General features: G+C 45.1%; 1 protein-coding gene and 3 non-coding genes across 4 annotated transcripts in view; 3 read left to right on the top strand and 1 right to left on the bottom strand.

The window, feature by feature from the left end:
* The window catches only part of LOC133418390 (NACHT, LRR and PYD domains-containing protein 4-like), a 398,000-nt gene extending 378,451 nt beyond the window's left edge, over positions 1 to 19,549 (top strand). The window contains exons 3-11 of the mRNA XM_061707035.1: positions 8,853 to 9,017; positions 9,205 to 9,360; positions 11,017 to 11,095; positions 11,822 to 12,029; positions 12,916 to 14,698; positions 15,351 to 15,524; positions 15,636 to 15,806; positions 18,081 to 18,127; positions 18,231 to 19,549. Of these exons, the coding sequence (XP_061563019.1) occupies positions 8,853 to 9,017; positions 9,205 to 9,360; positions 11,017 to 11,095; positions 11,822 to 12,029; positions 12,916 to 14,698; positions 15,351 to 15,524; positions 15,636 to 15,806; positions 18,081 to 18,127; positions 18,231 to 18,781 (3,334 nt within the window). The 3' untranslated portion in view covers positions 18,782 to 19,549. The remainder of the gene's footprint in view (positions 1 to 8,852; positions 9,018 to 9,204; positions 9,361 to 11,016; positions 11,096 to 11,821; positions 12,030 to 12,915; positions 14,699 to 15,350; positions 15,525 to 15,635; positions 15,807 to 18,080; positions 18,128 to 18,230) is intronic.
* On the top strand, positions 1,463 to 1,534 carry trnag-ucc (transfer RNA glycine (anticodon UCC)). Its single transcript has one exon. It is a non-coding gene; the product is annotated as a tRNA-Gly (tRNA).
* Positions 1,687 to 1,758, top strand: trnaa-cgc (transfer RNA alanine (anticodon CGC)). The gene has a single exon. It is a non-coding gene; the product is annotated as a tRNA-Ala (tRNA).
* On the bottom strand, positions 3,179 to 3,260 carry trnal-uag (transfer RNA leucine (anticodon UAG)). Its single transcript has one exon. It is a non-coding gene; the product is annotated as a tRNA-Leu (tRNA).
* Positions 19,550 to 27,783: the final 8,234 nt, after the last annotated feature.

Genomic DNA, 27,783 nt, shown 5'->3' with positions numbered 1-27,783 from the left:
CGGTCGCCGACGCGCGGCCGTCCGGGCCCCGGGAGAGCTCACGCCGGGCGAGACGCCGGCCGTCCTCCCCGATCCCTGCGCCGGTTCGCAGACAGGGGCTCGGAGCGGGGAGGGGGGGTTCAGTCTGAGCACTCAATCGCAGCTGTGTCCCGATCTGGTTGCCGGGAGCGCGTGGGCGTCGGAAGCTCGGATCTGCAGAAACTTAAAGAGGAACAGAGTTTAGTGAGAAATCGGAGCCTCCCGGGGAACCGCGGCTTCAACGGCCGGACCCCGCAGGGCCCGGTCCGGTGCGGGCCTCCTGCCTCCCCCCAGCCCGGGGGGAGAGAGAGGTGGGATCTTTTGGTGGAGCCAAAGATCCAGCGCCGATGAGATGAAGTTGAGAAGAGAGAGAAAAAGAGCAGCGGCAGGGGTTTTGATCCTACGCGCGCTGCGGTGACGTCATCGGTGCCTCATTGCGATTGGATGCGCGCCGCTTGTAGGCGCCACCCCCCCCACGCAAGGCATGCTGGGGCTCAGGCAACAGCGGCCTGTTCAAAGAGGCACATTGAAGCGGAAAAGGGGGGTTCAAAGAAGCAGTACCATTTTGACGTCTGGTTTTTGGGCTCCGCTGCATCCGGCTCCCCCCCAGGGGGTGTCGTAAATCCCCAGGGAGTCTGTTTCCCTGGCAGAAACTTTCCTTGCTTGCTTTGATCTGTTTTGACCCCCCCCCCTCTTGGAGTCATAAACTTGCTATCTCGGGCCGGGCCGAGATGACCAGCAGTTGGCAGCAGGGTGTCATAAACTGACTATAGCTTTCAGCCTTTACTGTTCTGAAAATGTTCACCCAATCATGAATACATAATCATTTATAAATTCAGAGTTCAGATGGGCATATGGGCGGGCACAACACTTGTTAAATCTATGCCACGAAGGATTAACGCAGTTCTGAAGGGAAAAAGGGCGTCCAACCCAGTACTAGCAAGGTGTACCTAAAAAATTGGCCGATGATTGTATATAGACTCATCTCTAACCCTCAGGACACCATTGTTCAAAAGCAATCCGGCAAGATTGATCCAGTGGGGCTCAAAGGAGCAGGATCCTGAAATCTGGTTGTTTCAAGTAAGGGTGAATAAATACATATCCAGTTTACAATCAGCCCATGAATTTAAACGCTTTATTCTGGCTAATCAAATGTACTCTCTCTGTTTAAAGGTTAGGAGGAGTTATGCAACATTGCCACCTTCGGAATTTCACGCAGACAGTCCAGGTCATAATTCACCCTGAAGTCCAGAAAAGCACTGATGTCCAAGTTAATTCAAAACAGAGCAAAGCAAAGAAGCAGCATTGTTGAGGTTAGGGTCCCCCAGCATCTAGTCATCTAGTCCTGCCCTTTGCTGCAAAGCGGACAGACAAACCTCAGTCCCAGTGAAACCCCGTTTTGCCCTGTGTTGCCGAAATTATGACGTTTATGTACCACATCTGTGCGATGGTGGTATAGTGGAGAGCATAGCTGCCTTCCAAGCAGTTGACCTGGGTTCGATTCCCGGCCATCACAGCATGTCTTTTGTGAAAAATCTGAATTTTCACATTTCAACATTCATCCATCAGGTTTGGATTTTGGAGGGATAGAAATAAAGAGGCCACTTCCACTGGATACAGGGCTGGATATGCCACCTCACTACTTTCCTGTCAGGATCAACCTTCAAAGGGGATGTAGCTCAGTGGTAGAGCGCATGCTTCGCATGTATGAGGTCCCGGGTTCAATCCCCGGCATCTCCATTAATTGTGTTAATAAACCACATGAAGTAAGAAAGAGTAATCAGCTACACTCATTGTTACATAAAGGAGGAATTATGTTCACAGTTAGACAACCTCACAAGATGAATTGGACTTGCTGCTTGCTATTTAAAATCAATGCCTTCAAAAAGATTTAATGGTCATGAGGAGTATATCGGACACGTACATATGTATGCATTTACACTCACCAGCCACTTTTTTAGGTAAAATAACGTCTCCCACTGCACTTCAATGAACATTTCGAACCAGCCAATCACATGGCAGCAACTCAATGCAATTAGGCACCTAGACATGGTCAAGAGAATCTCCTGTAGTTCTAACCAAGCATTGGAATGGGGAAGTGCGGTGATTTCAGTGACTTTGAACGTGGCATGGTTGTTGGTAACAGACGGGCTGGTCTGAGTATTTCAGAACCTGCCGATCTACTGGGATTTTTACGCAAAAACCTCTTTGGAGTTTACAGAGAATGGTCAGCATATCTACTGCGAAGCTATATTTGAGACTAACTATTATAGTCTTGTTCTATAGCTGCCACCATGACAACTGACTCTAACAGAATAGAGTTTACACTACCTAGAGATTTACCAACAAAAGAGGAAAGACGGAAGTTGTTGGAGACATCCTGCATTTGATGTTTTCAGCCATACTGCGGAAGAACTGTCCTGCATTGATCCTCACAATTCTTGGATTGTCATGCAGGGCTACATTCTTGAAGCACCCCTCTGTCTGAGCTTGAAGAACCCTTTTTGTGTATGGGCCTGGTAAGGAAAGCATTGACTCAAAGACTCAAACCTGTTGAGTCAGCAGCTTGTCTGCTTTAGGCAGCGTCATGTCTCTCTTTTGGAGCAGACTCGACAGATCACTGAGTTCTGTGAGGGCATCATACATCACTCCAAGATTGACAACAAAGGACATTGAGGTGAGAACATCATTGAGTCCCTTGTATTTTGCCCTCTCTGTTGAATCCCTTCAGACATCACTGGCAGCACTGGAAAAATGTGCCTGAAGAGCTTTGTAGCTTTCCCAGATCTCTCACTTGAAGTGACATTAGACATTTGATCCACTTTAAATGGACCAGAGATTGTTTCTTATAGTCTGCTTCGTTTGGACATGTGTCAAACTCATCTCAAAAGACCGATGAGTGTGAAACGTCCCTGCCGTGTGCATTGGCGCACACCTGTAATCCACAATATTGGGAGGTTGAGGCTGGTGGATTGTTTGAGCTCAGAGTTGCAGTGGACCATGCCGATCGCACAAGTTAAGGAATGACTGCGTATACATAGTTTCAGAAAGATTCCTGTAACAGTCAATATTTGTTGTTTTTACCAAACCAATGATCATCACAAAGAAAGTTTAGTATTTGATGTCCCACATAGTCATCAACATATCTTTGAAACCTTGATGGCAGTGGTGGGATTTGAACCCACGCCTCTTCCGAGACTGGAGCCTAAATCCAGCACCTTAGACCTCTCGGCCACACTACCACTTATGGATGGAAAAAAGCTGCTTTTTTTCCAGTTAATTTCCCTGTATTTTTCCCATTTTCATGTCAATTCACAACAAAGATGGTCTCAAGTCTCCATCCACTCATAGGTTTGCACATTAACTCAAAATGTTTCTCATCTTGAATCTCAGACTGTTATCAGAACATAGAAATTTGATCCACATTAAATGGACCAGAGATGGTTTCTTATCATAGTCTGCTTCGTTTGGACGTGTTAAACTCATCTCAAAAGACCGAAAAATGTGAAACGTCCCTGCCGTGTGCATTGGCGCACGCCTGTAATCCAAGATGTTGAGGTTGGTGGATTTTTTGAGCTCAGAGCTGCAGTGGACCATGCCGATCGCGCAAGTTAAGGAATGACAGCATATACATAGGCCGTTTCCGAATTCGCATACTGTACTACAAGTATACACTGATTTGGCCAAAGTGTAGTAAGTTGTATGCTGTATGTGAACAGAAGGAAATCTGCAGTGTGCGAAAAATACCCGGATGTCTTACTGATTTGGAAAAAAATCCGCAGCATGCGTCAGACCAGTCTACCTTGCTTACTATATCCCAGAATGCAATGCGGCCTCGGCCTGGCAACACTTTTTTCTTTTTTTTCTCAAAGCTTTATTGAGAAAACAGCTCGCAACCGGACAGTGATGTGATGTGAAGGCAGAAAATACTAATTGCCCCGTGGAGAGGGAGAAGGAGGAATATAAATGTAAGTAACTTTAATATATAACCTTTTTAATTCAATTTAGTTTACCATGGTAACAGCTGCTGCTGATGCGGCCGGACCGGCGGCTCTTTTGATCTCCGGAACATCGGATCAAATTTCTTAACAGGCGTTATTTGGATAAACTGAGCCCAGGGTGGGGATTTAACGGTTACTTTTACACCTGAAAAGATGTTAAAACGTAATAAAGTGGCATATTAACAGCGCTACAGCTGAAATTAAAACAGCTTCTAGTCTGCTTTTACATCTCATCTTTCGCTGACGTTTTGGTGCAAGATGCATTCTGGGATACACTGTAGCACACTGCTGTGTGAACGGTCTGCTGGAGCAGCGTACTGAATCCTTCATTAAGTAGGCAGTATTCAGTGCATACTTTGCAGTATGTAGCATGTAGTGCGGTAGTGTCCGAATTCGGAAACGGCCAAAGAAACACTTTCACCTTGTGGCGTTGGTGCAGCAGTGTTGGGTGCAGCAGCAGGTCCAGACTAAACCAGCTGATGGTCCAGTCTTAGTCCTGGACCAGCAGGTCCAGACTAAACCAGCTGATGGTCCAGTCTTAGTCCTGGACCAGCAGATCCAGACTAAACCAGCTGATGGTCCAGTCTTAGTCCTGGACCAGCAGATCCAGACTAAACCAGCTGATGGTCCAGTCTTAGTCCTGGACCAGCAGGTCGGTGTGATCTGATCATCAGCAGGTTCCTCTAACGGAGCTAAAGCTCCATCAGGATTTGCTGGTTCCATCGTTGAGCTCCTTTAGTTGTTTGTTCAGATCATGTGGTTGATTGTGAGATTGTTGCAGCTCCACTCTTGTGTAACTTATCTGGTGATGTGGTGACTGTCGTGTCCTTCATGTGGTCGTGAACTTATTGCTGACGTCACGTTTCCTCATATTCTGCCCTTCACTGCATCACCAGTGAGTGTCTCCAACGGACAAAACCTCAGAAAAGTGCGTACGCCAGCCTTGGTGTGTGAGTGAAGGACCGCAACTTTCTACATTCACGTCATTCTTTGTATATCCGACCGTGAGCGTAGAAAGTGGCGTACGCATGTTTTTCGTGCGCCGCACTCTTTGTACATGAGGCCCCTGGTCCCAGAGTGTGATGAGGGGCCATCTACCTCTGCAGCCACACAGATCTCTTCAGAGATGTCCTGGAGCCGTCCTCCTCAGACACATGTAGCTTGCAGGGCTCCTCAGGTGTGTGTCTGTGCCCTGTTCGTGCACAACTTTAAAAAAATATTTTGTAAACACTGTAAATGATGTGAATAACATGAATACTAATGGAAATACCTTATTCTGTTTATTAGAAATGCCTCGGACACACCATGCCTCACCAGGTCCTGTACCTGAGGATGAGCCTGTGTCGACTGACCCTGCTGCTAATGGGCCTTCAGTTGTGACTGACAGAATTAGGACACAGCTGGTTTGCAGAGGACCAAGTGAGGTACCAGCGGACTTTGTTTTCCCCAGGAATGAGGTGGATGGAAGAAGTTCACCAGTCCACCATCACCAGTATTTCAAAAAGACACTAGTTAATGGTGAAAAGATTCCCAGAAGTTGGTTAGTCTATTCAGAGAAAAACAACCGCCTTTTTTTGCCTCTGCAGCAGTGACAGTAGCGGAAGCAGAAAGAGTTTTTCTCATTAAAAACTACCTGAGGTCCACTATGTCACAGCAGCGTCTCTCTGGACTTGCCATCATCAGCATCAGTCATACAGTTGCACAACAGATTTCATATGGTGATGTAATTGATGATTTTGCTGAAAAGAAGGCTAGAAAAGTCAAGTTCTAGATTGCACTTTACCACTTTACACTTGTTGTAAGAAAGGGTGAAAGAGCCGGATTAAAAAATCTGCTACAGTCCGAGCACTCAATTCAGATTATGTGAATAAGCCTAATTGTATTTTTTTTTAATTTAATTATTTTATTTTATTCGTTAATTATACATTTGAATGTTTGAAGGATTAGTGTAATTTACACACCTGTTTTTACACGCACACACACACACACACACACACACACACACACACACACACACACACACACACACACACACACACACACACACACACACACACATATATATATATAGCTGGACAGTTCGCCCAGGGCGCAAAAGCAGCCAGGACGCCTCTGACAGGTCTTCATATTTCTGTCAAGTTCATTCATCAGCGGCAGAAATAAATATATTCAGGTCAATTCACCAACTAATATCGTTCTTTCTTAATGTTCTATGTTGTGGTTTTGGGCTGCTTGTGTCGGGCTGGTTTTCAGAGTCTCGGTCGCTGTTTTTCCTCGTCAGACCTGGCAACCCTGGTTGTGTCGCAGATACTTTAGTCAACTTTACTTTCACTTTCTCGTGGACGGGTTTCTGGGTGTGGAGCTCCGTGTGAAGGTCATCGGAGCAGTTTTTAAACTCCAGCAGCTCCGTTTGTGGACAAAAGATCATTCCCGTTAACGGAGTCCCAGCTGGAACTGAAGGAGAAGGAGCCGACGGTTCGACGTGTCCAGATGTTGGAGCGGAGTCGGTGAACGAGCAGCAGTTCAGGTAGATGATGGTCGTGTTTACACATTCATATTTCAATATTTGTACAGTCAAATTGTTTGATATTCACTGTGCCTGTAGTGATTCTAGTTGTGAAGAGGGCTGTGTGAGGCATTGGGTGAAAATATGGGAGAATTCATTTTTATAGTCTCTGCAAAACAGAAACTGCAGTGAAAAAGGAGACTGGCCTTTTTAGAAAAGTAAGGTGTTTGAAGTTTAGATCTTAGAAGAAAATATTGTTTCATCCTTTTCTTTTACAGTAAGAGTGTGTAAATATTACGGTGTAAGTTTGAGTATATGAAAAAAATATCTGCATTATGTCAAACTCAGAACTTCATATATTTCTGTTTCTGAGCCGCGTTCATTCGTTCAAAGGCTGAAATAGGAGCGCACATGAAATTTAGGAGCGGCTGATTTGATCACGTAAATACGAATGACAGAGCTGGTACTGGAGGCGGAGATTGAGCCGCTGCTCTCCCGCTGTCTGACACTCTGAACCCGCGGAGCGGAGACGCGGAGACCGAGAAGGAGCTCAGTATCAGATCATTATTGTGTTTGTGGGGGAAGAAAGAGCTGCCGGCCCGAATAGATCAGAAATATGTGGAGACTAACGGTCCAAGTTCAGGTTCAGGCCTAAAAGGAGGAAGTGAACGTGATCAGAAACTCCTCCTGGTCTCTAGTCCAATCACCGGATGTTCTGGCTCCATTTTATGGAGGATGGACCCAGTTAAAGATTTAGACCAGAACCAGAACCAGACTGTAAATATGTTTCTTTCTGCTGTAAAGTTTGACTGACGGAGTTCAGTGGAAATGAACTCGCTGTTGCCGCCTCTAGTGGTCAGTGGAGGAACTGCAACCACAGCCTTCTGGACTCTCCAGGGTCTAAGCTGTTTCAGTAATTAAGAATCATGATGATCTTTTGTCCTGGAGACAGAAACTAAGAGCAAACATGTGATTAAATGGAGTGTAAATGTGGGTTGAGGGTGTGAGCTGAGCTGCAGCTCCATGACTCCATCTAGTGGTCGGATAGTAGAAGTGCAGCAGCTTCCTCACTGCTGTCGGACATGAAGCTGAAGAGAAGATCAGTCAGAGCTGGTTTAGTTTAGTTTAGTTTAGTTTAGTTTAGTTTAGTTTAGTTTGACATCACAAGAAAATAATAAAAATAAGACAAACATCAAAATAGCTTTTACACAATTAAGAATAAAATAAAAATGACAACAAAGAAACAAATACACTGTTCAAAGAAAACATTACAAAAAAGTTTCCAATATACAAATAACATCTAGACCGTGTAGGCTGAAGCAAAGCTTATTCATTGCCTACCCTCAAAAAGATTATTTAAAGTAATGAAGTAAAAGCAAGAAGTAAGAGATAAGACTGCCAGTAAAACAAATTGCCTCCATGGGGATAACAAATATTTCTCTAGAAATAAGAAAGAAAAAGAAAAGATGCAGTCTACATGTTTCCTTCATCCTTAAATTATCAAATCAAATCACCAATTAAATGAGTACCCAATTCAACATAGCAAGCATCACCACTCATTAATTTGATATAGAGAAATCATCCTTCTTTTCAATGTTTTTAAAAAAAATAAGGTTAAGGTTCTACATGATTTCCAATCCCTCTCCAACTTATTCCATCCAACACTGCTGCCACTGTAGCATCTCAGTTTGGTGTTGGTTCTGATTGTTGATTTCCTGTATATCTCTCCCCTATGAGCTTGGAATGGCTTTGTCTTAAATTAAACATGTTTTGGAACAGTCTAGCAGCATGGTATTGTTGATTTTGAACATAATCTGTGCAGTTTTGAAGTCCACCAGTTCATTGAATTTGAGCTCATTTGTGTCTATAAATAATTGGTTGTTTGTTGTTGCTTGTATCCAACTTTGTTTATGAGTCGCATTGCTTTTTTTTGGAGTAAGAATATTGGTTTCGGCCCTGCGATGGACTGGCGACCTGTCCAGGGTGTAACCCTGCCTCTCACCTGAATACGAGCTGGGATAGGCTCCAGCAGACCCCCGAGACCCTGTAAAGGACAAAGCGGGTATAGATAATGGATGGATGGATATTGGTTTCGTGACTGTCTTAAATGTGTGTCCCCATACTTCTATACAGTATGTTATATATGGTTTTATTGAACATTGATACAGGAGTTTTAGTGAGTTGGACTGGTCGTTGTACATCTACCATGACGTGTGTTTCCTCTGCAGATGAAGGTAGAAGGTGTGTGTGAGCTGATGTGAATCCAGCAGCATGGATCAGTGTGAGGACAGAGAGGAGGGAGTCCTTCCCTCCAAAACCTCCCCGAGGAGACCTGGACCTGGACCTGGACCTGGACCTGAACCTGGATCTGGACCTGGACCTGGACCTGGACCTGGACCTGGACCTGAGCCCAGCTGTGTGTCCTTGAAGAGTGACAAATCATATGATTTCTTTATTAATTTTAAAGAGACCCAATGTTCTCCCTCAGTGAGGTGAGTTTTACATAAATGTTTCTGAAAAACGTAACAGAGACTGAAATGTTTTTATTGTAACATGATTATTTTAGTTTTAGAAATATGTGTCTTGATAATTTTCTGCATCTATTACAATACAAGTTGTGTCTAGGATCTTTCCGGAGACCAGAACTTAACCTCATGTCACCAAACACCTTTGTTATAGGAGAAGATCTGGACCTGGACTTGAACCTGAACCTGAACCTGAACCTGAACCTGAACCTGAACCTGGACCTGAGCCCAGCTGTGTGTCCTTGAAGAGTGACAGATCAAAGGATCTCATTATTGATTTTAAAGATACCCGACGTTTTCCCTCAGTGAGGTGAGTTTTACATAAATGTTTCAGAAAAACGTAACAGAGACTGAATTTCTTTTATCGTAACATGATTATTTTACTCTTGCCTACCTTTACTCCTTCATCCAGAGCTACTCTCCCTCTACCTTCACTCCTTCATCTAGAGCTACTATCCCTCTACCTTCACTCCTTCATCCAGAGCTGATCTCCCTCTACCTTCACTCCTTCATCCACAGCTCCGCTCAGCCAGTGAAAGACACCTGGTGCTTCCACCCCCACGTGGAGTGAAATCAGTAGCCAGACTCTCCTCCTCCATTGTTCCCTGATGGTGGAATGACCTACCAAACTCTTTCCGATCTGCAGGTCTGGACTTACTTTTAAGAGCAAGCTAAAGACTCAGCTCTTTAAGGAGCCTTTCTGCATCTAAAAAAAAAAAAAGATTATATTTTAGCACTGAACCCTGCGGGACACCATAGACCCTAGAATTTGTGAAACAGTGTGTGCATTTGCAAATCTGTCTGTGCATTTGTAAAACTTGTCCTGTGCATTTGTGAATCATGAGACATTTCTAGCTCCATACTTTTATAGCTTTTTTATATTATTATTAGGGCTGTCCAACGATTAATTTTTTTAATCGCAATTAATCGCACATTTATTCACACATTTTTTGCTGTTCTAAATTACCTTCACGTCTTTTTTAAATGTTTTTAATACTGTTAACAACATGAGAAAGGGCAAATATGCTGCTTTATGCCAATGTTTATTCAAATTTCCACAAAAAAAGATTTTGACCTGAATGTAATATTCCTTCATAAATACAAATACAATGTAGTCCCCAACTTTACACTTGTAAAGACTAATTCGGGTCTATGGTGTCCTGCATGGTTCAGTTCTAGGGTCTATGGTGTCCTGCAGGGTTCAGTTCTAGGGTCTATGGTGTCCTGCAGGGTTCAGTTCTAGGGTCTATGGTGTCCTGCAGGGTTCAGTTCTAGGGTCTATAGTGTCCTGGTTCAGTTCCAGGGTCTATGGTGTCCTGGTTCAGTTCTAGGGTCTATGGTGTCCTGCAGGGTTCAGTTCTAGGGTCTATGGTGTCCTGGTTCAGTTCTAGGGTCTATGGTGTCCTGCAGGGTTCAGTTCTAGGGTCTATGGTGTCCTGGTTAAGTTCTAGGGTCTATGGTGTCCTGCAGGGTTCAGTTCTAGGGTCTATGGTGTCCTGCAGGGTTCAGTTCTAGCTCCATATAAAAGCGCTACCTAAAAATGTCTATAGCCTATGTACACTCCTGATCAAAATCTTTAGACCAGTTAAGAATTCGCATTCTGCTCTTCTGGATCATAAGAAGGTTCTAAGTGGAACTTCAAAGTCCAAAATCTGTGCTGCCGGCACGAGGGCAATGGCCTTTGTAAACGGCACCCGCTCCACGCACTGAGCTGTCCAGGGCCCCACATTGTTTAAGTAAATGTGCAGCAGAAATTCAGAGCAACGATGAATAAATTAAAGTGAATTATTGTACCAGATTGTGGCATGAGGAAGGAAAGTTTTCCTGTATCTGTCACGTTCTCAGTCTCAGGAGGACCAGCGAACCTTCAATGACAGGAAGTCCTCTGGTGGACTGTCCTCATCCAAACATGACTCCATGGACCTTCAGACATCATGTGACCTAGTTCTTCATGATTCCTCCACAGAGTGGACCAGCAGATCTCAAAGTCCCCCAGTGGTCCGTCTGTCCAGCAGCATCAGACCCAGCTGGACTCCATCTTTCAGGTCTGTACATGGACAACAACTGCTTCTCCACCTGTCCTGATGTCGATCTGCATGCTGGTCTCTGGAGACCAGTGGACTGTCAGTCTGTCCAACATGGACCTGATGTTTGTCTCCATGCTGGTCTCTCGAGACCAGTGGACTGTCAGTCTGTCCATCATGGACCTGATGTTTGTCTCCATGCTGGTCTCTGGAGACCAGTGGCCTGTCAGTCTGTCCATCATGGACCTGATGTTTGTCTCCATGTTGGTCTCTGGAGACCAGTGGACTGTCAGTCTGTCCATCATGGACCTGATGTTTGTCTCCATGCTGGTCTCTGGAGACCAGTGGACTGTCAGTCTGTCCAACATGGACCTGATGTTTGTCTCCATGCTGGTCTCTCGAGACCAGTGGACTGTCAGTCTGTCCATCATGGACCTGATGTTTGTCTCCATGCTGGTCTCTGGAGACCAGTGGACTGTCAGTCTGTCCATCATGGACCTGATGTTTGTCTCCATGCTGGTCTCTGGAGACCAGTGGACTGTCAGTCTGTCCAACATGGTTCTGATGTTTGTCTCCATGCTGGTCTCTGGAGACCAGTGGACTGTCAGTCTGTCCATCATGGACCTGATGTTTGTCTCCATGCTGGTCTCTGGAGACCAGTGGACTGTCAGTCTGTCCATCATGGACCTGATGTTTGTCTCCGTGGTTTCAGTGTGATTGTGTCCTTCATGTGGTCTTCTGTTCCAGCTGCTGGAGGACGACATCGTCATGTTTGTGAAGGACGAGCTGAAGAAGATCCAGAAGGTTCTGAGTCCAGATTACCCAGAATCCTCAGAGAGTCTGGAGGAGGATGAAGATGAAGAGCAGAAGAGCATCAGAGAGACATTCATGAAGATCACAGTGAAGTTCTTGAGGAGGAGGAAGCAGGAGAAGCTGGCCGACCTCGTGCAGAGCAGTAAGACGTTTCTCTGAACATCTGAGCTGCTGGATAAACCACACCCAATGTCTCAGTAGATGACCAACATTCACAGATCAGACACAACATTAAACCCACTGGAAGGTGGAGGAACTCAGCTCATCTTCTTTTAGCAACATCTCATTAATAGGGTCATTAATATCCCAGTAAATTAAAGTTTTATTCTAAAGAGTTGAACCGTGTGGATTCAATATTCAGTTACAGCAAACACAAAACAAACATTATGTGTCTCAAATGAATCGTAGAGGAAACACTGTTCTTGTTCCTCTGATTGATTGGAGGGGTTTTTGGGAGGAAAACACTTCAATACTCCTCAGCTGGAAGGTTCTGATAAGATAATAAGATATAATAATAAGATAATATATAATAATAATATAATAATCGGATAATATTTCTTTCTTACACTTTATTGAGGTTTTTGTAGCAGGAAGAAAATAGAAGAACATTTAAATACATTTAAATATCACAATATCAAGCTTGTTTTCTGTTTAGAAAGTACAAACGTAGGAAGATTACAAGTACTCACCCATCTTTTACTTGTCTCTTTACTCTTTTAGGAGTTATTTTGGGAGTTTCATTCAGGACCGCACGGGCGGGTAGTGCGGTGAATAAAAGCTGATTTATGGTTCCGCGTAAAATCGAGGGCGTAGCTTACGGCGTAAGGTCTGCGTTGGTGTAACGCGGAACCATAAATCAGCCTTTTAAAAAGCGTGTTTCAGCTGTCAATCAAAATAATGTGGGAGCCCATAACGCTTTCAGTGTGGACAGAGAGCGTCCGATGCCACGCAGTGTGACGCGATAGTCGGACGCTCGCATGCAGTTAGGACAGGCTGTAAATGGTTTTCTTTATTTCATTTTTATTTAGATACCGTCGCTGCCGTTTGTCAATCCAAACTCAAAGTTCAGCTGCAGAAGAAGCACCAGCATGTGTCTGAGGGGATCATTAAAGCAGGAAATAAAACCCTTCTGGAGCAGATCTACACGGAGCTCTACATCACAGAGGGAGGGACCGGAGAGGTCAACGATGAACATGAAGTCAGACAGATTGAAGCAGCTTCCAGGAAACCAGACGGAGCAGAAACAGCCATCAGACAGGAAGACATCTTTAAACCCCCACCTGGAAGAGGAGGACCAATCAGAACGGTGATGACGAAGGGAGTGGCCGGCATCGGGAAAACAGTCCTAACACAGAAGTTCAGTCTGGACTGGGCTGAAGGCAGAACCAACCAGGACATCCAGTTCCTGCTTCCATTCACCTTCAGAGAGCTGAATGTGCTGAGAGAGGAGAAGTTCAGCTTGGTGGAACTAGTTCATCTGTTCTTCTCAGAAACCAAAGGAATCTGCAGCTTTGAAGAGGTCCAGGTCGTGTTCATCTTTGACGGTCTGGATGAGTGTCGACTTCCTCTGGACTTCCACAACTCTACAATCCTCAGTGACCCCAGAAGGTCCACTTCAGTGGATGTGCTTCTGACAAACCTCATCAGGGGGAACCTGCTTCCTTCTGCTCGTCTCTGGATCACCACACGACCCGCAGCAGCCAATCAGATCCCTCCTGACTGTGTTGACATGGTGACAGAAGTCAGAGGGTTCACTGACCCACAGAAGGAGGAATACTTCAGGAAGAGGTTCAGAGAAGAGGAGCAGACCAGCAGGATCATCTCCCACATCAAGACATCACGGAGCCTCCACATCATGTGCCACATCCCAGTCTTCTGCTGGATCACTGCTACGGTCCTGGATAACGTCCTGGAGAACGTCCTGGAAACCAGAGAGGGAGGAGAGCTGCCCAAGACCCTGACTGAGATGTACATCCACTTCCTGGTGGTCCAGGCCAAACTGAAGAAGGTCAAGTATGACGGAGGAGCTGAGACGGATCCACACTGGAGTCCAGAGAGCAGGAAGATGGTGGAGTCTCTGGGAAAACTGGCTTTTGAGCAGCTGCAGAAAGGAAACCTGATCTTCTATGAACCAGACCTGAGAGAGTGTGGCATCGATGTCAGAGAGGCTTCAGTGTACTCAGGAGTGTTCACCCAGATCTTTAGAGAGGAGAGCGGCCTGTACCAGGACCAGGTCTTCTGCTTCATCCATCTGAGTGTCCAGGAGTTTCTGGCTGCTCTTCATGTCCATCAGACCTTAATCAACTCTGGAGTCAACCTGCTGGGAGATCAACGAACAACTCACCGTTCTTCAACCGGTTTCTATCCGACAGTTGTGGACAAGGCCTTAGAGAGTCCCAACGGACACCTGGACTTGTTCCTGCGCTTCCTCCTGGGTCTTTCACTGGAGACCAATCAGAACCTCCTACGAGGTCTGATGAAACCAAAACAAAGAAGTTCACAGAACAATCAGGAAACTATCAAATACATCAAGAAGAAGATCAGTGGGGATCTGTCTGCAGAGAGAAGCATCAACCTGTTCCACTGTCTGAATGAACTGAACGATCAGTCTCTGGTGGAGGAGGTCCAAGAGTCCCTGAGGTCTGGACCTCTCTCCACAGATGAACTGTCTCCTGCTCAGTGGTCGGCTCTGGTCTTCATCTTACTGTCATCAGAAGAAGATCTGGAGGTGTTTGACCTGAAGAAGTTCTCAGCTTCAGAGGAGGCTCTACGGAGGCTGCTGCCGGTGGTCAAAGCCTCCAAGAAAGTTCTGTAAGTACCAACAGACACATGTTGGACCTCTAGTTTCTGACTACGTCTGGTTTTACCTCCAGATTTCATGTTTTCTTCACTTGTTTGGGTCTTTTTTTCAGCACAACCTCACATGAGTGAGGTTACGCTGGTTCTTTCATTTCCAGAGACTTTAATGACACATTGGACCTGAAATCACACACAAGCATGAACTCTGACAAGGAAACACTGTCATTTCTGTTTTTACTGGGGGTGGGGGCAGCATTCAGCTTCTATTCTCCACAGACCTGGAACAACCTTCCAGAAACCTGCAGGAACGTTGGAGGTTCAACCCTCAGTTCTTTTAAATCCAGATTACACCTCTATTTACAGCTGCCTTTATTGGATTATTAAAGCCATCTGGATTCAGATTTAAGCTGTTAATTTCAGGACTAAATTGTAGTAGAAAATTCCACCTTTTATTTATTCTGCCAACTGCACTAAACTCTTGATTTTTATTTTTTCCTCTTTACTTTTCACGTTTTTATCCTGTGAAGCAGCTTGAGTTGTTTGTTGCTGAAATGTGATTTAACACAAACTTTACTGAAGACCAGCAGAACAGTTGGAGACACAACTACATTTTCTTCCACAACAGTGAAATAACCTGGTTGTTGTTATTTTCTTCCGTCTGCAGACTGAGTGGCTGTCACCTCTCAGGGAACATCTGTCCACTTCTGTCCTCAGTTCTCAGCTCTCAGTCCTCCAGTCTGACAGAACTGGACCTGAGCAACAACGACCTGCAGGATTCTGGACTGGAGCAGCTGTGTCCTGGACTGGAGAGTCCACACTGTAAACTGGAGTCTCTCAGGTCAGGATTCATTCAAGTCTTCTCCAGGTCCAGAGAACCTGCTGCTAAACGTGTCTGCAGCAGGACACTTGAGCAGAGAACATGCAGCAGACCTGTGATGTGTGTCTGCAGGCTGTCAGGCTGTCTGATCTCAGAGGAAGGAAGTTCTTCTCTGGTCTCAGCTCTGACCTCCAACCCCTCCCACCTGAGAGAGCTAGACCTGAGCTACAACCATCCAGGGGAGTCAGCAGGGAAGCTTCTGTCTAGACTGGATGATCCCTGCTGGAGACTGGACACTCTCAGGTAGGACACTCTCAGGTAGGACACTCTCAGGTAGGACACACTCAGGTAGGACACTCTCAGGTAGGACACACTCAGGTAGGACTAGGGTTGTGACGATACACTAATCTTACGATACGGTACGATACATGAGATTGAGGTCTCGATAACGATACAATATTATAGCAGTATTTTTTCAACAACCTTGAATGAGGACCATATGACTGGAAAAAATTGTCTTTTATTTGAAAGACACAAAATACAAAACAATATTGTACGTTTGTAATGTTGTTACAGTTTGTAATGCTTTATAACTGTTTAAGTTTTAAAGAGAAAGCCAGGCCAACCATTTTCCACAAACTGAACTAAAAGTAAATTTCAGGTTTGCATTATGCACAGGGCTGCACATAAGTGGGCCGCCAGAGCGCATGCGCCATCAAAATCCACAGTGCGCTGTCAATCTTGTGCTGCGAAGCGCTTTTGCGTACCAACAGCTGGGGCTCATATTATTGGTTGTGGCCAGACCAGAATACTAATATGAAAAAATCTATTGGGAGAGCTTTTCCCCAGAACTGCCACTCAAAGTTGGTACTGGCCAATCACAGCGCGTCCTTACTCCCCCTCCATGCTCGTTGCGGCGGTGGGTTGGGCAGGAAGAGATGGAAGGATCAGCTTTACTGAACAAACCCCGACACGTCTCGTCAAAATGTCCAAGAAGCAAGCGCCATTAAATAATTATTTTGGCGTTCCACCACCACCAACTACAAAGAGACGCCAAACTAAACCACTACCCGAATCGAACAGAAAACGTGTGTTCGCCGAGAAGTGGCTGCATGATGTTACGCGGCGACGCGTACCTTACGTTCACGCGAATCCTACCCCGTAAGCTCTGCGTTGGTGCAACGCGGAACCATAAATCAGCCAGTGTCCGTCACTGCATGCAGCAGTTTACTGCACCAGCAATACGCTGCTCTCTGATTATTGCTCACAGTTTATGAAAACTCCAAATAAAAAGTAAATTAGAGAATATTTTATGAAATCAATAAACAATTCCATCATCAAAATTATAACAAATAAAGGTTCAACATATCTTGCTTTGCATGTAATAAGACTAGGTAATATATTAGTTTCACCTTTTAAGTTGAATTATTGAAATAGATTAACTTTTATACCATATTCTAGTTGAATTATTGAAATAAATTAACTTTTACATCATATTCTAGTTGAATTATTGAAATAAGTTAACTTTTACACCAAATTCTAGTTGAATTATTGAAATAAATTAACTTTTACACCAAATTCTAGTTGAATTATTGAAATAAATTAACTTTTATACCATATTCTAGTTGAATTATTGAAATAAATTAACTTTTACACCATATTCTAGTTGAATTATTGAAATAAGTTAACTTTTACACCCTATTCTTCACCTGAAGCAATATTCTACACGTTGGCTGATGTGGACATACATAGCATAGGAGGCTATTTCAGCTGATATATGGTTGGCTGTCTGTACAGTCATGCAAGTTCAATGCTATTAAAGAACACGTTTTTTCATATAAAATAAACACATTTTTATGCAGTTTAGAAGTTTTGGGGCTTTTTTTTGGCTCCTGCGCTGCTGAAATCGGGGCGTCCTTTATTTCTATTTCTGAAAGTTGGCAACCCTAGGTGCAAAATATGCCATGAGCATCCCAATCTGGCCGATAAAAACTGTAACTTTTATACTGACTCTACAGACTAACACGCACCATAATTTGTTAATTCATCTTTATAAGTGAATAAATATCGTTTTGCCTATAACTTATTGGTAGTCATGGTGGCACAGGTGTGGGGTTTTCCTCCACCTCAGGTGGTTGCTCCGGGCTGTGAGGGGATGTAGTGGATACGGGAGTGTCCAACAGGTGATGGGGGGGGGGGGGGTGTAGTGGATACGGGAGTGTCCAACAGGTGATGGGGGGGGGGGGGGGGGGGGGTGTAGTGGATACAGGAGTGTCCAACAGGTGATGGGGGGTGTAGTGGATACAGGAGTGTCCAACAGGTGATGGGGGGGGGGGGGGGGGGGTGTAGTGGATATGGGAGTGTCCAACAGGTGATGGGGGGGGTGTAGTGGATACGGGAGTGTCCAACAGGTGATGGGGGGGGGGTGTAGTGGATACGGGAGTGTCCAACAGGTGATGGGGGGGGGGGTGTAGTGGATACAGGAGTGTCCAACAGGTGATGGGGGGGGGGGGGGATCTGACATCTCTGCTTCCTCTGAGAGAGACTGAGCTGGTCTGACCCTCCTCCTCCTTCCAGGGTGGAGCCTGCTGGACAACGATGGCTGACACCAGGTCTGAGGAAGTGTAAGTCTGTTTTTATTCAACCATCTTCACTCGTTCATGAGTCCATCAGTGATCAATAACTGATCAATAACAACTGCAGCTGCTTGTTTGTTCTCTCCATCAGATTCCTGTCAACTCACCGTCGACACAAACACAGTCAACAACAAGATCAAACTGTCTGACAACAACAGGAAGATGATGTTAGTGGAGGAGGATCAGTCATATCCTGATCATCCAGACAGGTTTGATGTCTGGTTTCAGCTGCTGTGTAGAGAAGTTCTGACGGGTCGCTGTTACTGGGAGGTCCAGTGGAGCGGAACTGTTAATGTATCAGTGAGTTACAGAAGAATCAGCAGGAAAGGATGGTCTGGTCACTGTGAGTTTGGAAGGAACGATCATTCCTGGAGGCTGGACTGTTTTCCAGGTGGTCTGTACCATGTCCATCACAATGACAGAGGAACATCCGTCACCTCCTCATATTCATCTCCAGTCTCTGGCAGAGTAGCAGTGTACGTGGACGTTCCTGCTGGAACTCTGTCCTTCTATGACGTCGTCTCTGACAGACTGATCCACCTCCACACCTTCAACACCAGCTTCACTGAACCTCTCTGTGCTGGATTTGGATTCCAGTTTGGGTTCAGTCCTGGTTCCTCAGTGTCTCTGTGTCCAGTTTAGTCTCCAGAGTCTCCGGTCAGAGAAACTGTCTCTGTTGGATCCTGGACTTGGACTCTGGTTCTGGTTCCTCAGTGTCTCCATGATGATGATGATGATGATGGTGATGATGATGATGATGATGATGATGATGATGAGTCCTGGTCCTGGTCTGAGTCCTGGTCCTGGTCCTGGTCCTGGTCCAGATCTAAGTCCGGGTCCTGGTCCAGGTCTAAGTCCGGGTCCTGGTCCAGGTCTAAGTCCTGGTCCTGGTCCAGGTCTGAGTCCTGGTCCTGGTCCTGGTCCTGGTCCTGGTTCAGGTCCTGGTCCTGGTCCTGGTCCTGGTCCTGGTCCTGGTCTGAGTCCTGGTCCTGGTCCTGGTCCTGGTCCAGGTCTGAGTCCTGATCCTGGTCCTGGTCCTGGTCCTGGTCTGGTCCAGGTCTGAGTCCTGGTCCTGGTCCTGGTCCTGGTCCAGGTCCTGGTCCTGGTCCTGGTCTGAGTCCTGGTCCTGGTCCTGGTCCAGGTCTGAGTCCTGGTCCTGGTCCAGGTCTGAGTCCTGGTCCTGGTCCTGGTCCTGGTCCAGGTCCTGGTCCTGGTCCAGGTCTGAGTCCTGGTCCTGGTCCTGGTCCAGGTCTGAGTCCTGGTCCTGGTCCAGCTCGTAGTGCTGGAAGATTCTGGCTCTTGTTTCGTTTTTTGGTTTATTCTATTTTTATTTCATCTTTTTCTCATTTAACATTAAATAATTTACTGGATTGTTGATGTTTGATAATAAATTAGGTTTTTATCTTGTTATTCTTGTTCTATTCTTGATTCTGTCTCTAAATGTTTTTATATTTGACTTCACATCCATCTATCCATCCATTTTCTTCCGCTCATCTGTTTTTTTAAATATTTTTTTTTATTTCTTTAAGATTTTGCCTTTAATACAGTATGTGCAGAGAGAGAGAGACAGGAAATAGGAGGAAGAGAGACGGGGAATGACATGAAGTGGTCTGGCCGGTGGGAATCTAACCAGGACCTTCAGGAATCTAACCAGGACCTGCTGCTTCAGGAATCTAACCAGGACCTTCAGGAATCTAACCAGGACCTTCAGGAATCTAACCAGGACCTTCAGGAATCTAACCAGGACCTTCAGGAATCTAACCAGGACCTTCAGGAATCTAACCAGGACCTTCAGGAATCTAACCAGGACCTTCAGGAATCTAACCAGGACCTTCAGGAATCTAACCAGGACCTTCAGGAATCTAACCAGGACCTTCAGGAATCTAACCAGGACCTTCAGGAATCTAACCAGGACCTTCAGGAATCTAACCAGGACCTTCAGGAATCTAACCAGGACCTTCAGGAATCTAACCAGGATCTTCAGGAATCTAACCAGGACCTTCAAGAATCTAACCAGGACCTTCAGGAATCTAACCAGGACCTGCTGCTTCAGGAATCTAACCAGGACCTGCTGCTTCAGCTCCACAACTACCGGCCGCTACAGGAAGGTAGACCAGGCTAACTTCAGCACCGCTAGTGAAACAATGGATACATTTGTGACAGGACTCTCGTCCAGTAAACGTAAAGGATGAATCTTCACAGAATGTGTCAACTACCAAAGGAAAGAAAGGTAAACATGACGAGGCATATCCTGCCTTTGGTTTCACCGGTACAACGGTGGGTGATGAGGAGAGACCACATGTGTCGTGTGTTTGAAAATATTAGCCGGTTAAAATATTAGCTAGTGACAGTTTGAGCCGACCAAGTTAAAACGTCACTTGGAGACGATACATCCTGAGCACAAAGACAAGCCAGTGGATTTTCTTCAGTAAAAAGCTTATTAATTGTCGTGAACAACAGAGTCGCTTCACAAAAGTCCGAGCCTCCAATGCTCAACTCGCTTCATATAAAGTTGCATACAGAGTTGCTCAATGTAAAAGCTGCACACTATTGTGGATGAATTAATACTTCCCGCTGCTCTTGATATAGTTTCAACAATGATTAATGAAGCATCAGCCAGCAAACTAAAGGCCATTCCTCTGTCCAACAATACCATCGCCAGGCACATTGATGATATGAACATGGAGGAGCAACTTAATGAGAAGGTACGAGAGCCACTTCTCTCTAGGATGGATGAAGCCTCTGGAACAAGGAGTGTTTACTGATCACATATGTCAGATTCATTGATGCAGACATGAAGGAGGATTAATTATTTTGCAAACAAATCAACAGCAGAGACACGGCAGATGAAATGTTTAAAATCATTGACACTTATTTGAAAGATGCCGATCTGAAATGGGGGAACTGTGTGGGAATCTGCACAGACGGGGCTTAGGCCACGGCTGGGAAACAAGGAGCTGCAAGCTCATTTAGCGCCTCCTCCTATGGTATCGCAGCAGACCCTGTGTTTGCATTTGTTCCTGTGGTTATATTCCTTGTTCTTACATTTAGTTATTTGGAGATAACAACAGTAACACATATGCTGCAGTACCTAATAGTCCCACCAGTAGGGGGCGTACTGTTACAGGTAAACGATGTTAGAAGAAGAAGTCTGAAAACGGATATAAGACGTGTATGTTGCAAGCTGGTTCAGTAAATACCACAAACCGAGTTTCATGACAGTGACTTATTTTAGGAAGACAACACGCCCAACGAGCAGTGAATGCACTGCATGATACATGGAGAGGTGCTGCATCTAAACAGCTGAGCCCCGACATGAACGACGTAATGAACGACGTCATTGCCGCAATTAACTACATAATAACCCGGCTTTTTCCTGTGCTGTGCGAGGAAATGGGCTCCGACCTCACAGCTGTTTAGTTTCACAGTGAGGCCCGATGGCTGTCACCTGGGAAAGCCTTATCCAGGGATGAGATCTGCATCTTTTTGGAGGAAGAGGGTTGTGATCTTGCTCACAAGTTTAATGATAAGAAGTTCATCAGGAAACTTGCAGAACTCAGTGACATGTTTCTGAAACTCAATGAACTAAATCTGCAGATGCAGGGAACCCAAACACCTTCCACATCTGGCAGATACAAACGAGAAAACTGAAGATGTGGGAACAGCTTGTTAAGGAGGGAAATATAGACTTGTTTGAGAACCTGAAGTCATTCATCGAGGTCAACAAGCTGAAAAACACAGTGATCCCATGCATGACAGCTCATATCTCTGCTCTTCAGGAACATTTCCAGAGGATTACAAAGAATAGGACTGGATCAGAGATCCCTTCAGTGCAACATCACCTGACAACTTCAGCCCTGCAGAGCAGGAAGAACTTGTTGATGTCACCTCTGACTCAACACTGATGCTGCACTTTAAGTCAAACACACTGGCTGTATTTACGATTGGAGTGGAGAAGGATTAGCCACTGCTAGGCAGGAGATTCCTGGCCAGTCTTCTTCCTTTTGCCACATCCTACCTATGTATTTCTGCAGTGGCCTCAATCAAGACCAAATACAGGTTGTAGAGCAAATGTTCAGATTTTGGCTGTTGTTTGTATTGATGTTGTTTCAATCTCTGTGAGCTGGTTAGGTTGAAAATCTATTTTTACAGAGATGGACAGTTGTTTAGCACATATGTTCAATAAATGAAATAAATTGCACTCGCATTTGAATGCAAAAGATGTCTGTGTGTGTGTGTGTGTGTGTGTGTGTGTGTGTGTGTGTGTGTGTGTGTGTCTGTGTCTGTGTCGGGGTCGTAGGGGGGGGGCTCGAATATTCTGTGATGTACAAAAGGGGGGCCTGGCAAAAAAGGTTTGGGAACCAGTGCAGGGGTTCCCAAACCTTTTTTGTGCCAAGGACCAGCAGAAGTACAGTATATTGCTTTGCCTGTAATGAGACTATGTATAATGTACATGTATTACGCGGTCTGATAACCATCTCCCGACGAATATTTAATTCTCTGCGCATTAATTCTGCACATTCATCAATTGTGTCTTCATCAAAAGGACATGCCGTGTTCGTGACAATGGACTTCTAATATATATACTGACTCTGTTTTTAGTGACAGACGGCAGAACTTCGCCAAAACTCGCCTTCTGACTGAATGAATGAGGAAATCAAATGTGCGTGTGGCTCTGAAAGAGGCGGAGACGCAGAGAAACTCCAGGTTCATTCATATCCCTGACCAGGTTAGATTCAGAGAGTCTGTTACTACGGTAACTGAGAGCTTAAGTTACCTCTCTTTGTGAAACGCGCTAGAGTTACCTCTCTTTCTCTGGTTTGAGTTACCTCCCTCCATGGTACCTCCCTGGATGATGGATGGATGGATGGATGGATGATGGATGGATGGATGATGGATGGATGGATGATGGATGGATGGATGATGGATGGATGGATGGATGGATGATGGATGGATGATGGATGGATGGATGGATGGATGGATGATGGATGGATGGATGGATGATGGATGGATGGATGATGGATGGATGGATGATGGATGGATGGATGGATGGATGATGGATGGATGGATGGATGATGGATGGATGGATGGATGATGGATGGATGGATGATGGATGGATGGATGATGGATGGATGGATGATGGATGATGGATGGATGGATGATGGATGGATGGATGGATGATGGATGATGGATGATGGATGGATGATGGATGGATGGATGGATGGATGGATGGATGATGGATGGATGGATGGATGGATGATGGATGGATGGATGATGGATGGATGGATGGATGATGGATGATGGATGATGGATGGATGGATGATGGATGGATGGATGGATGATGGATGGATGGATGATGGATGGATGGATGATGGATGATGGATGATGGATGATGGATGGATGATGGATGGATGATGGATGGATGGATGGATGATGGATGGATGGATGATGGATGGATGGATGGATGATGGATGGATGATGGATGGATGGATGGATGATGGATGGATGGATGGATGGATGGATGGATGGATGGATGATGGATGGATGGATGGATGGATGATGGATGATGGATGGATGGATGGATGATGGATGGATGGATGGATGATGGATGGATGGATGATGGATGATGGATGATGGATGATGGATGGATGGATGGATGGATGATGAATGGATGGATGATGGATGGATGGATGGATGGATGGATGGATGATGGATGGATGATGGATGGATGGATGATGGATGGATGGATGGATGGATGGATGGATGGATGGATGGATGGATGATGGATGGATGGATGGATGGATGATGGATGGATGATGGATGGATGGATGGATGGATGGATGGATGATGGATGGATGGATGGATGATGGATGGATGGATGATGGATGATGGATGATGGATGGATGGATGGATGGATGGATGATGGATGGATGATGGATGGATGGATGATGGATGGATGATGGATGGATGGATGGATGATGGATGGATGGATGATGGATGGATGGATGATGGATGATGGATGGATGGATGGATGGATGGATGGATGGATGATGGATGGATGGATGATGGATGGATGGATGGATGGATGATGGATGGATGGATGATGGATGGATGGATGGATGATGGATGATGGATGGATGGATGATGGATGGATGGATGATGGATGATGGATGATGGATGATGGATGGATGATGGATGGATGGATGGATGGATGATGGATGGATGGATGGATGGATGATGGATGGATGGATGGATGGATGGATGGATGGATGGATGGATGATGGATGGATGGATGATGGTTGGATAAAATAAGATTATCCTTTAATTCTCCCTCAATGGGGAAACACGTGTTTTTCAGCAGCAGTAACTTAACACACACTTGCAGGGAAGGGGGCACAAAAGTAAAAAGTAATATATATATATAATTACAAGTTATGGACATAATCTAATATAATATATACATTGCGTTGGAGATAAAAAATAGTGCGAAGGAAAAAAAAAGCAGGTAGAATGAGTGTGAGGTTCAGACAGATATTGCACATTTAGTTATTGCACGTGTTATTGTCCGTTTCTACGGTGATCAGCCTGGATGTTCAGTCTGATGGTCCTGATGGAGCTGATGGAGCTCTCCATGGTCCTGATGGAGCTCTCCATGGTCCCGATGGAGCTGATGGAGCTCTCCATGGTGCTGATGGATCTCTCCATGGTCCTGATGGAGCTGATGGAGCTCTCCATGGTCCTGATGGAGCTCTCCATGGTCCCGATTGAGCTGATGGAGCTCTCCATGGTCCTGATGGAGCTCTCCATGGTCCCGATTGAGCTGATGGAGCTCTCCATGGTGCTGATGGAGCTCTCCATGTTGCTGATGGAGCTCTCCATGGTGCTGATGGAGCTCTCCATGGTCCTGATGGAGCTGATGGATCTCTCCATGGTGCTGATGGAGCTCTCCATGGTCCTGATGGAGCTGATGGACAGAGCTAGTACTACTACTACAGTACAGGACAGAGCTAGTACTACTACTACAGTACAGGACAGAGCTAGTACTACTACTACATTACAGGACAGAGCTAGTACTACTACTACAGGACAGAGCTAGTACTACTACTACAGTACAGAGCTAGTACTACTACAGTACAGTACAGGACAGAGCTAGTACTACTACTACAGTACAGGACAGAGCTAGTACTAATACTACAGTACAGGACAGAGCTAGTACTACTACTACAGTACAGGACAGAGCTAGTATTACTACTACTACTACAGTACAGGACAGAGCTAGTACTACTACTACAGTACAAGACAGAGCTAGTACTACTACTGTAGTACAGGACAGAGCTAGTACTACTACTACAGTCCAGGACAGAGCTAGTACTACTACTACAGTACTAGACAGAGCTAGTACTACTACTACAGTACTCCATAAAAAATGGCCGACACCACCACAGAGTCCTAGAATCAGAATCAGAATCATCTTTATTGGCCAATTTTGAATATTGTCCCACAGGGAATTTGACTTCGGTTTTTTCGCTCGCTGTACTCATATTTAAAAATAGCAAACAGTAAAGTAAATAAACAAATGTAGTAAGTAAACAAATGTAGGCAAATGAACATATATACAATTAGAGAACTGAAAGGTGCAGCAGAATGAGGCAGACATGATTGTAGCTGGAAGGTTCATTGTTACAGAATGTGATAGTTATTAGTGCCATGGGGCGAAGCCACGAGGCATCTATTGATATCCTGCGTGTTCATTATTATTATTTTTTTTTCATTTTCAGGACAGATTTCGGTTCGCTACTCCTCCTACAGATTTCGGAGGACCCAGGTGCATCATATATCAGAACGTGTGTCTTGGACACACTTTGTTGCTACTCCCATCACCCATCCCTTTCTTGAGACCCTTCTTCTCCCCCCGGACTCCAAAAAGTTGATGTCCAAATTTGTAAGTTGCTTTACTAATCCGGTTTCTTCCGATTTTATCAGGGAAGCTTGGGCCAAAGATTTAAGCTCTGAAATATCAGCAGAACTTTGGGAGGAAGCACTGTCTCAGATACACTGTTGTTCTGTTAACTCACGCTACAGCTTAATTCAGTATAAAGTACTTCACAGATTGCATTACTCCAAAACAAAACTAAATCATATTTTCCCATCTGTGTCTCCTATGTGTGATAAGTGCCATGTTGCTGAGGGTTCACTAGCGCATCTGTTTTGGTTCTGTCCTAAATTGTACAATTTTTGGTTAGCCATATTTGACCTGCTGTCAAAGGCTTACTCTGGACTCATTCAGCCCAACCAGGAACTGGCCATCTTTGGATGCTCCACTGAGACGTCTGTTCTACCACAGGAAACACAGCTTGCTCTGCAACTTGGGATGGTCGTGGCTAAAAACCCACCTATACCCAATGGCTCACTGAAATGCTGTCAGCTATTCAGATGGAGAGACTGCGCTTGCATGGCTCGGACAGGCCAAATAGATTTGAGAGAGTCTGGGGTCCTTTTCTGGCTCAGTGCGGGACATGATATCTAACTCTTTTCCATTCGCAATAGACTTGTTTTGTTGTGTGTTTTCTCCGTGGTCACTTGTCTGGCAGCCCCCTTTTTATTTGGTTATTAGGGCCCGAGCACCTTCAGTGCGAAGGCCCTATTGTATCTGTAGGAATTTTTTTTCTTTTTCTTTTTCTTTTTCTTTTTCTTTTTCTTTTTCTTCTGACGAAAGGAGGGCCTTTTTGCCCCCCTAAACGTGCCCAAAAAGTCACCAAATTTTGCATGCAAGTCAGGCCTGGCGAAAAATTTGATATTTAATGGTTTACATTAATGGGCGTGGCAAAATGGCTCAACAGCGCCCCCCGGAAAACTTTGTGACTCAAGCCCCACAATACGGTTTGACGTACATGCACGAAAATCGGTACACACCTGTATCATGGCGCAACCTTAATAAAAGTCTCTTGGCGTAATGCCCGAAACCGAACAGGAAGTCGGCCATTTTGAATTAATCGTGTCACTTTGGCGCAATTTATGCCATTCCTTCGACAGTTAATACGGCCCGAACCGTAACGTGCACCCAAGTGTGTTATACATCAAAATGTGCGTCTCCATCCTGCGACAACACGCATTACTTTTCTCTTTCAAAAGCGTTACCGTGGCGACGCTAGATGCCAAAAAGCGCGCCCACCCTTCATCTGGTTGGTTCAGACCGAAAAAACTTTGTGCCTCAAGCCCCAGAATACGGTGTGACGTACATGAACGAAAATCGGTACACAACTGTATCATGTCGCTACTTAAAGAAAAGTCTCTTGCGGCCATGGCCGAAACCGAACAGGAAGTCGGCCATTTTGAACATTCTGAATTAATCGCGTAATTTTGGAGCAATATGAGCCATCACTTCGAGAATTAATACGGCCCGAACTGTATCGTGAACCCAGGTGTGTTATACATCAAAATGTGCGTCTCCATCCTGCGACTACGCGCATTACTTTTCTCTTTCAAAAGTGTTAACGTGGCGACGCTAGACGCGAAAAAGCGCGCGTCCCCTTCATCTGATTGGTCCATATTTGATAGTTCCCCAAAAGTCACCAAATTTTGCATGCAAGGCAGGCCTGGCGATAAATTTGATATTTAATGGTTTACATTAATGGGCGTGGCAA

The sequence above is a fragment of the Cololabis saira genome, chromosome 2, assembly GCF_033807715.1.
Source record: "Cololabis saira isolate AMF1-May2022 chromosome 2, fColSai1.1, whole genome shotgun sequence".
Lineage (NCBI taxonomy): Eukaryota > Metazoa > Chordata > Actinopteri > Beloniformes > Belonidae > Cololabis > Cololabis saira.
Note: the sequence above shows the minus strand (reverse complement) of the source record. Positions and strands in the feature narration are given on the sequence as shown.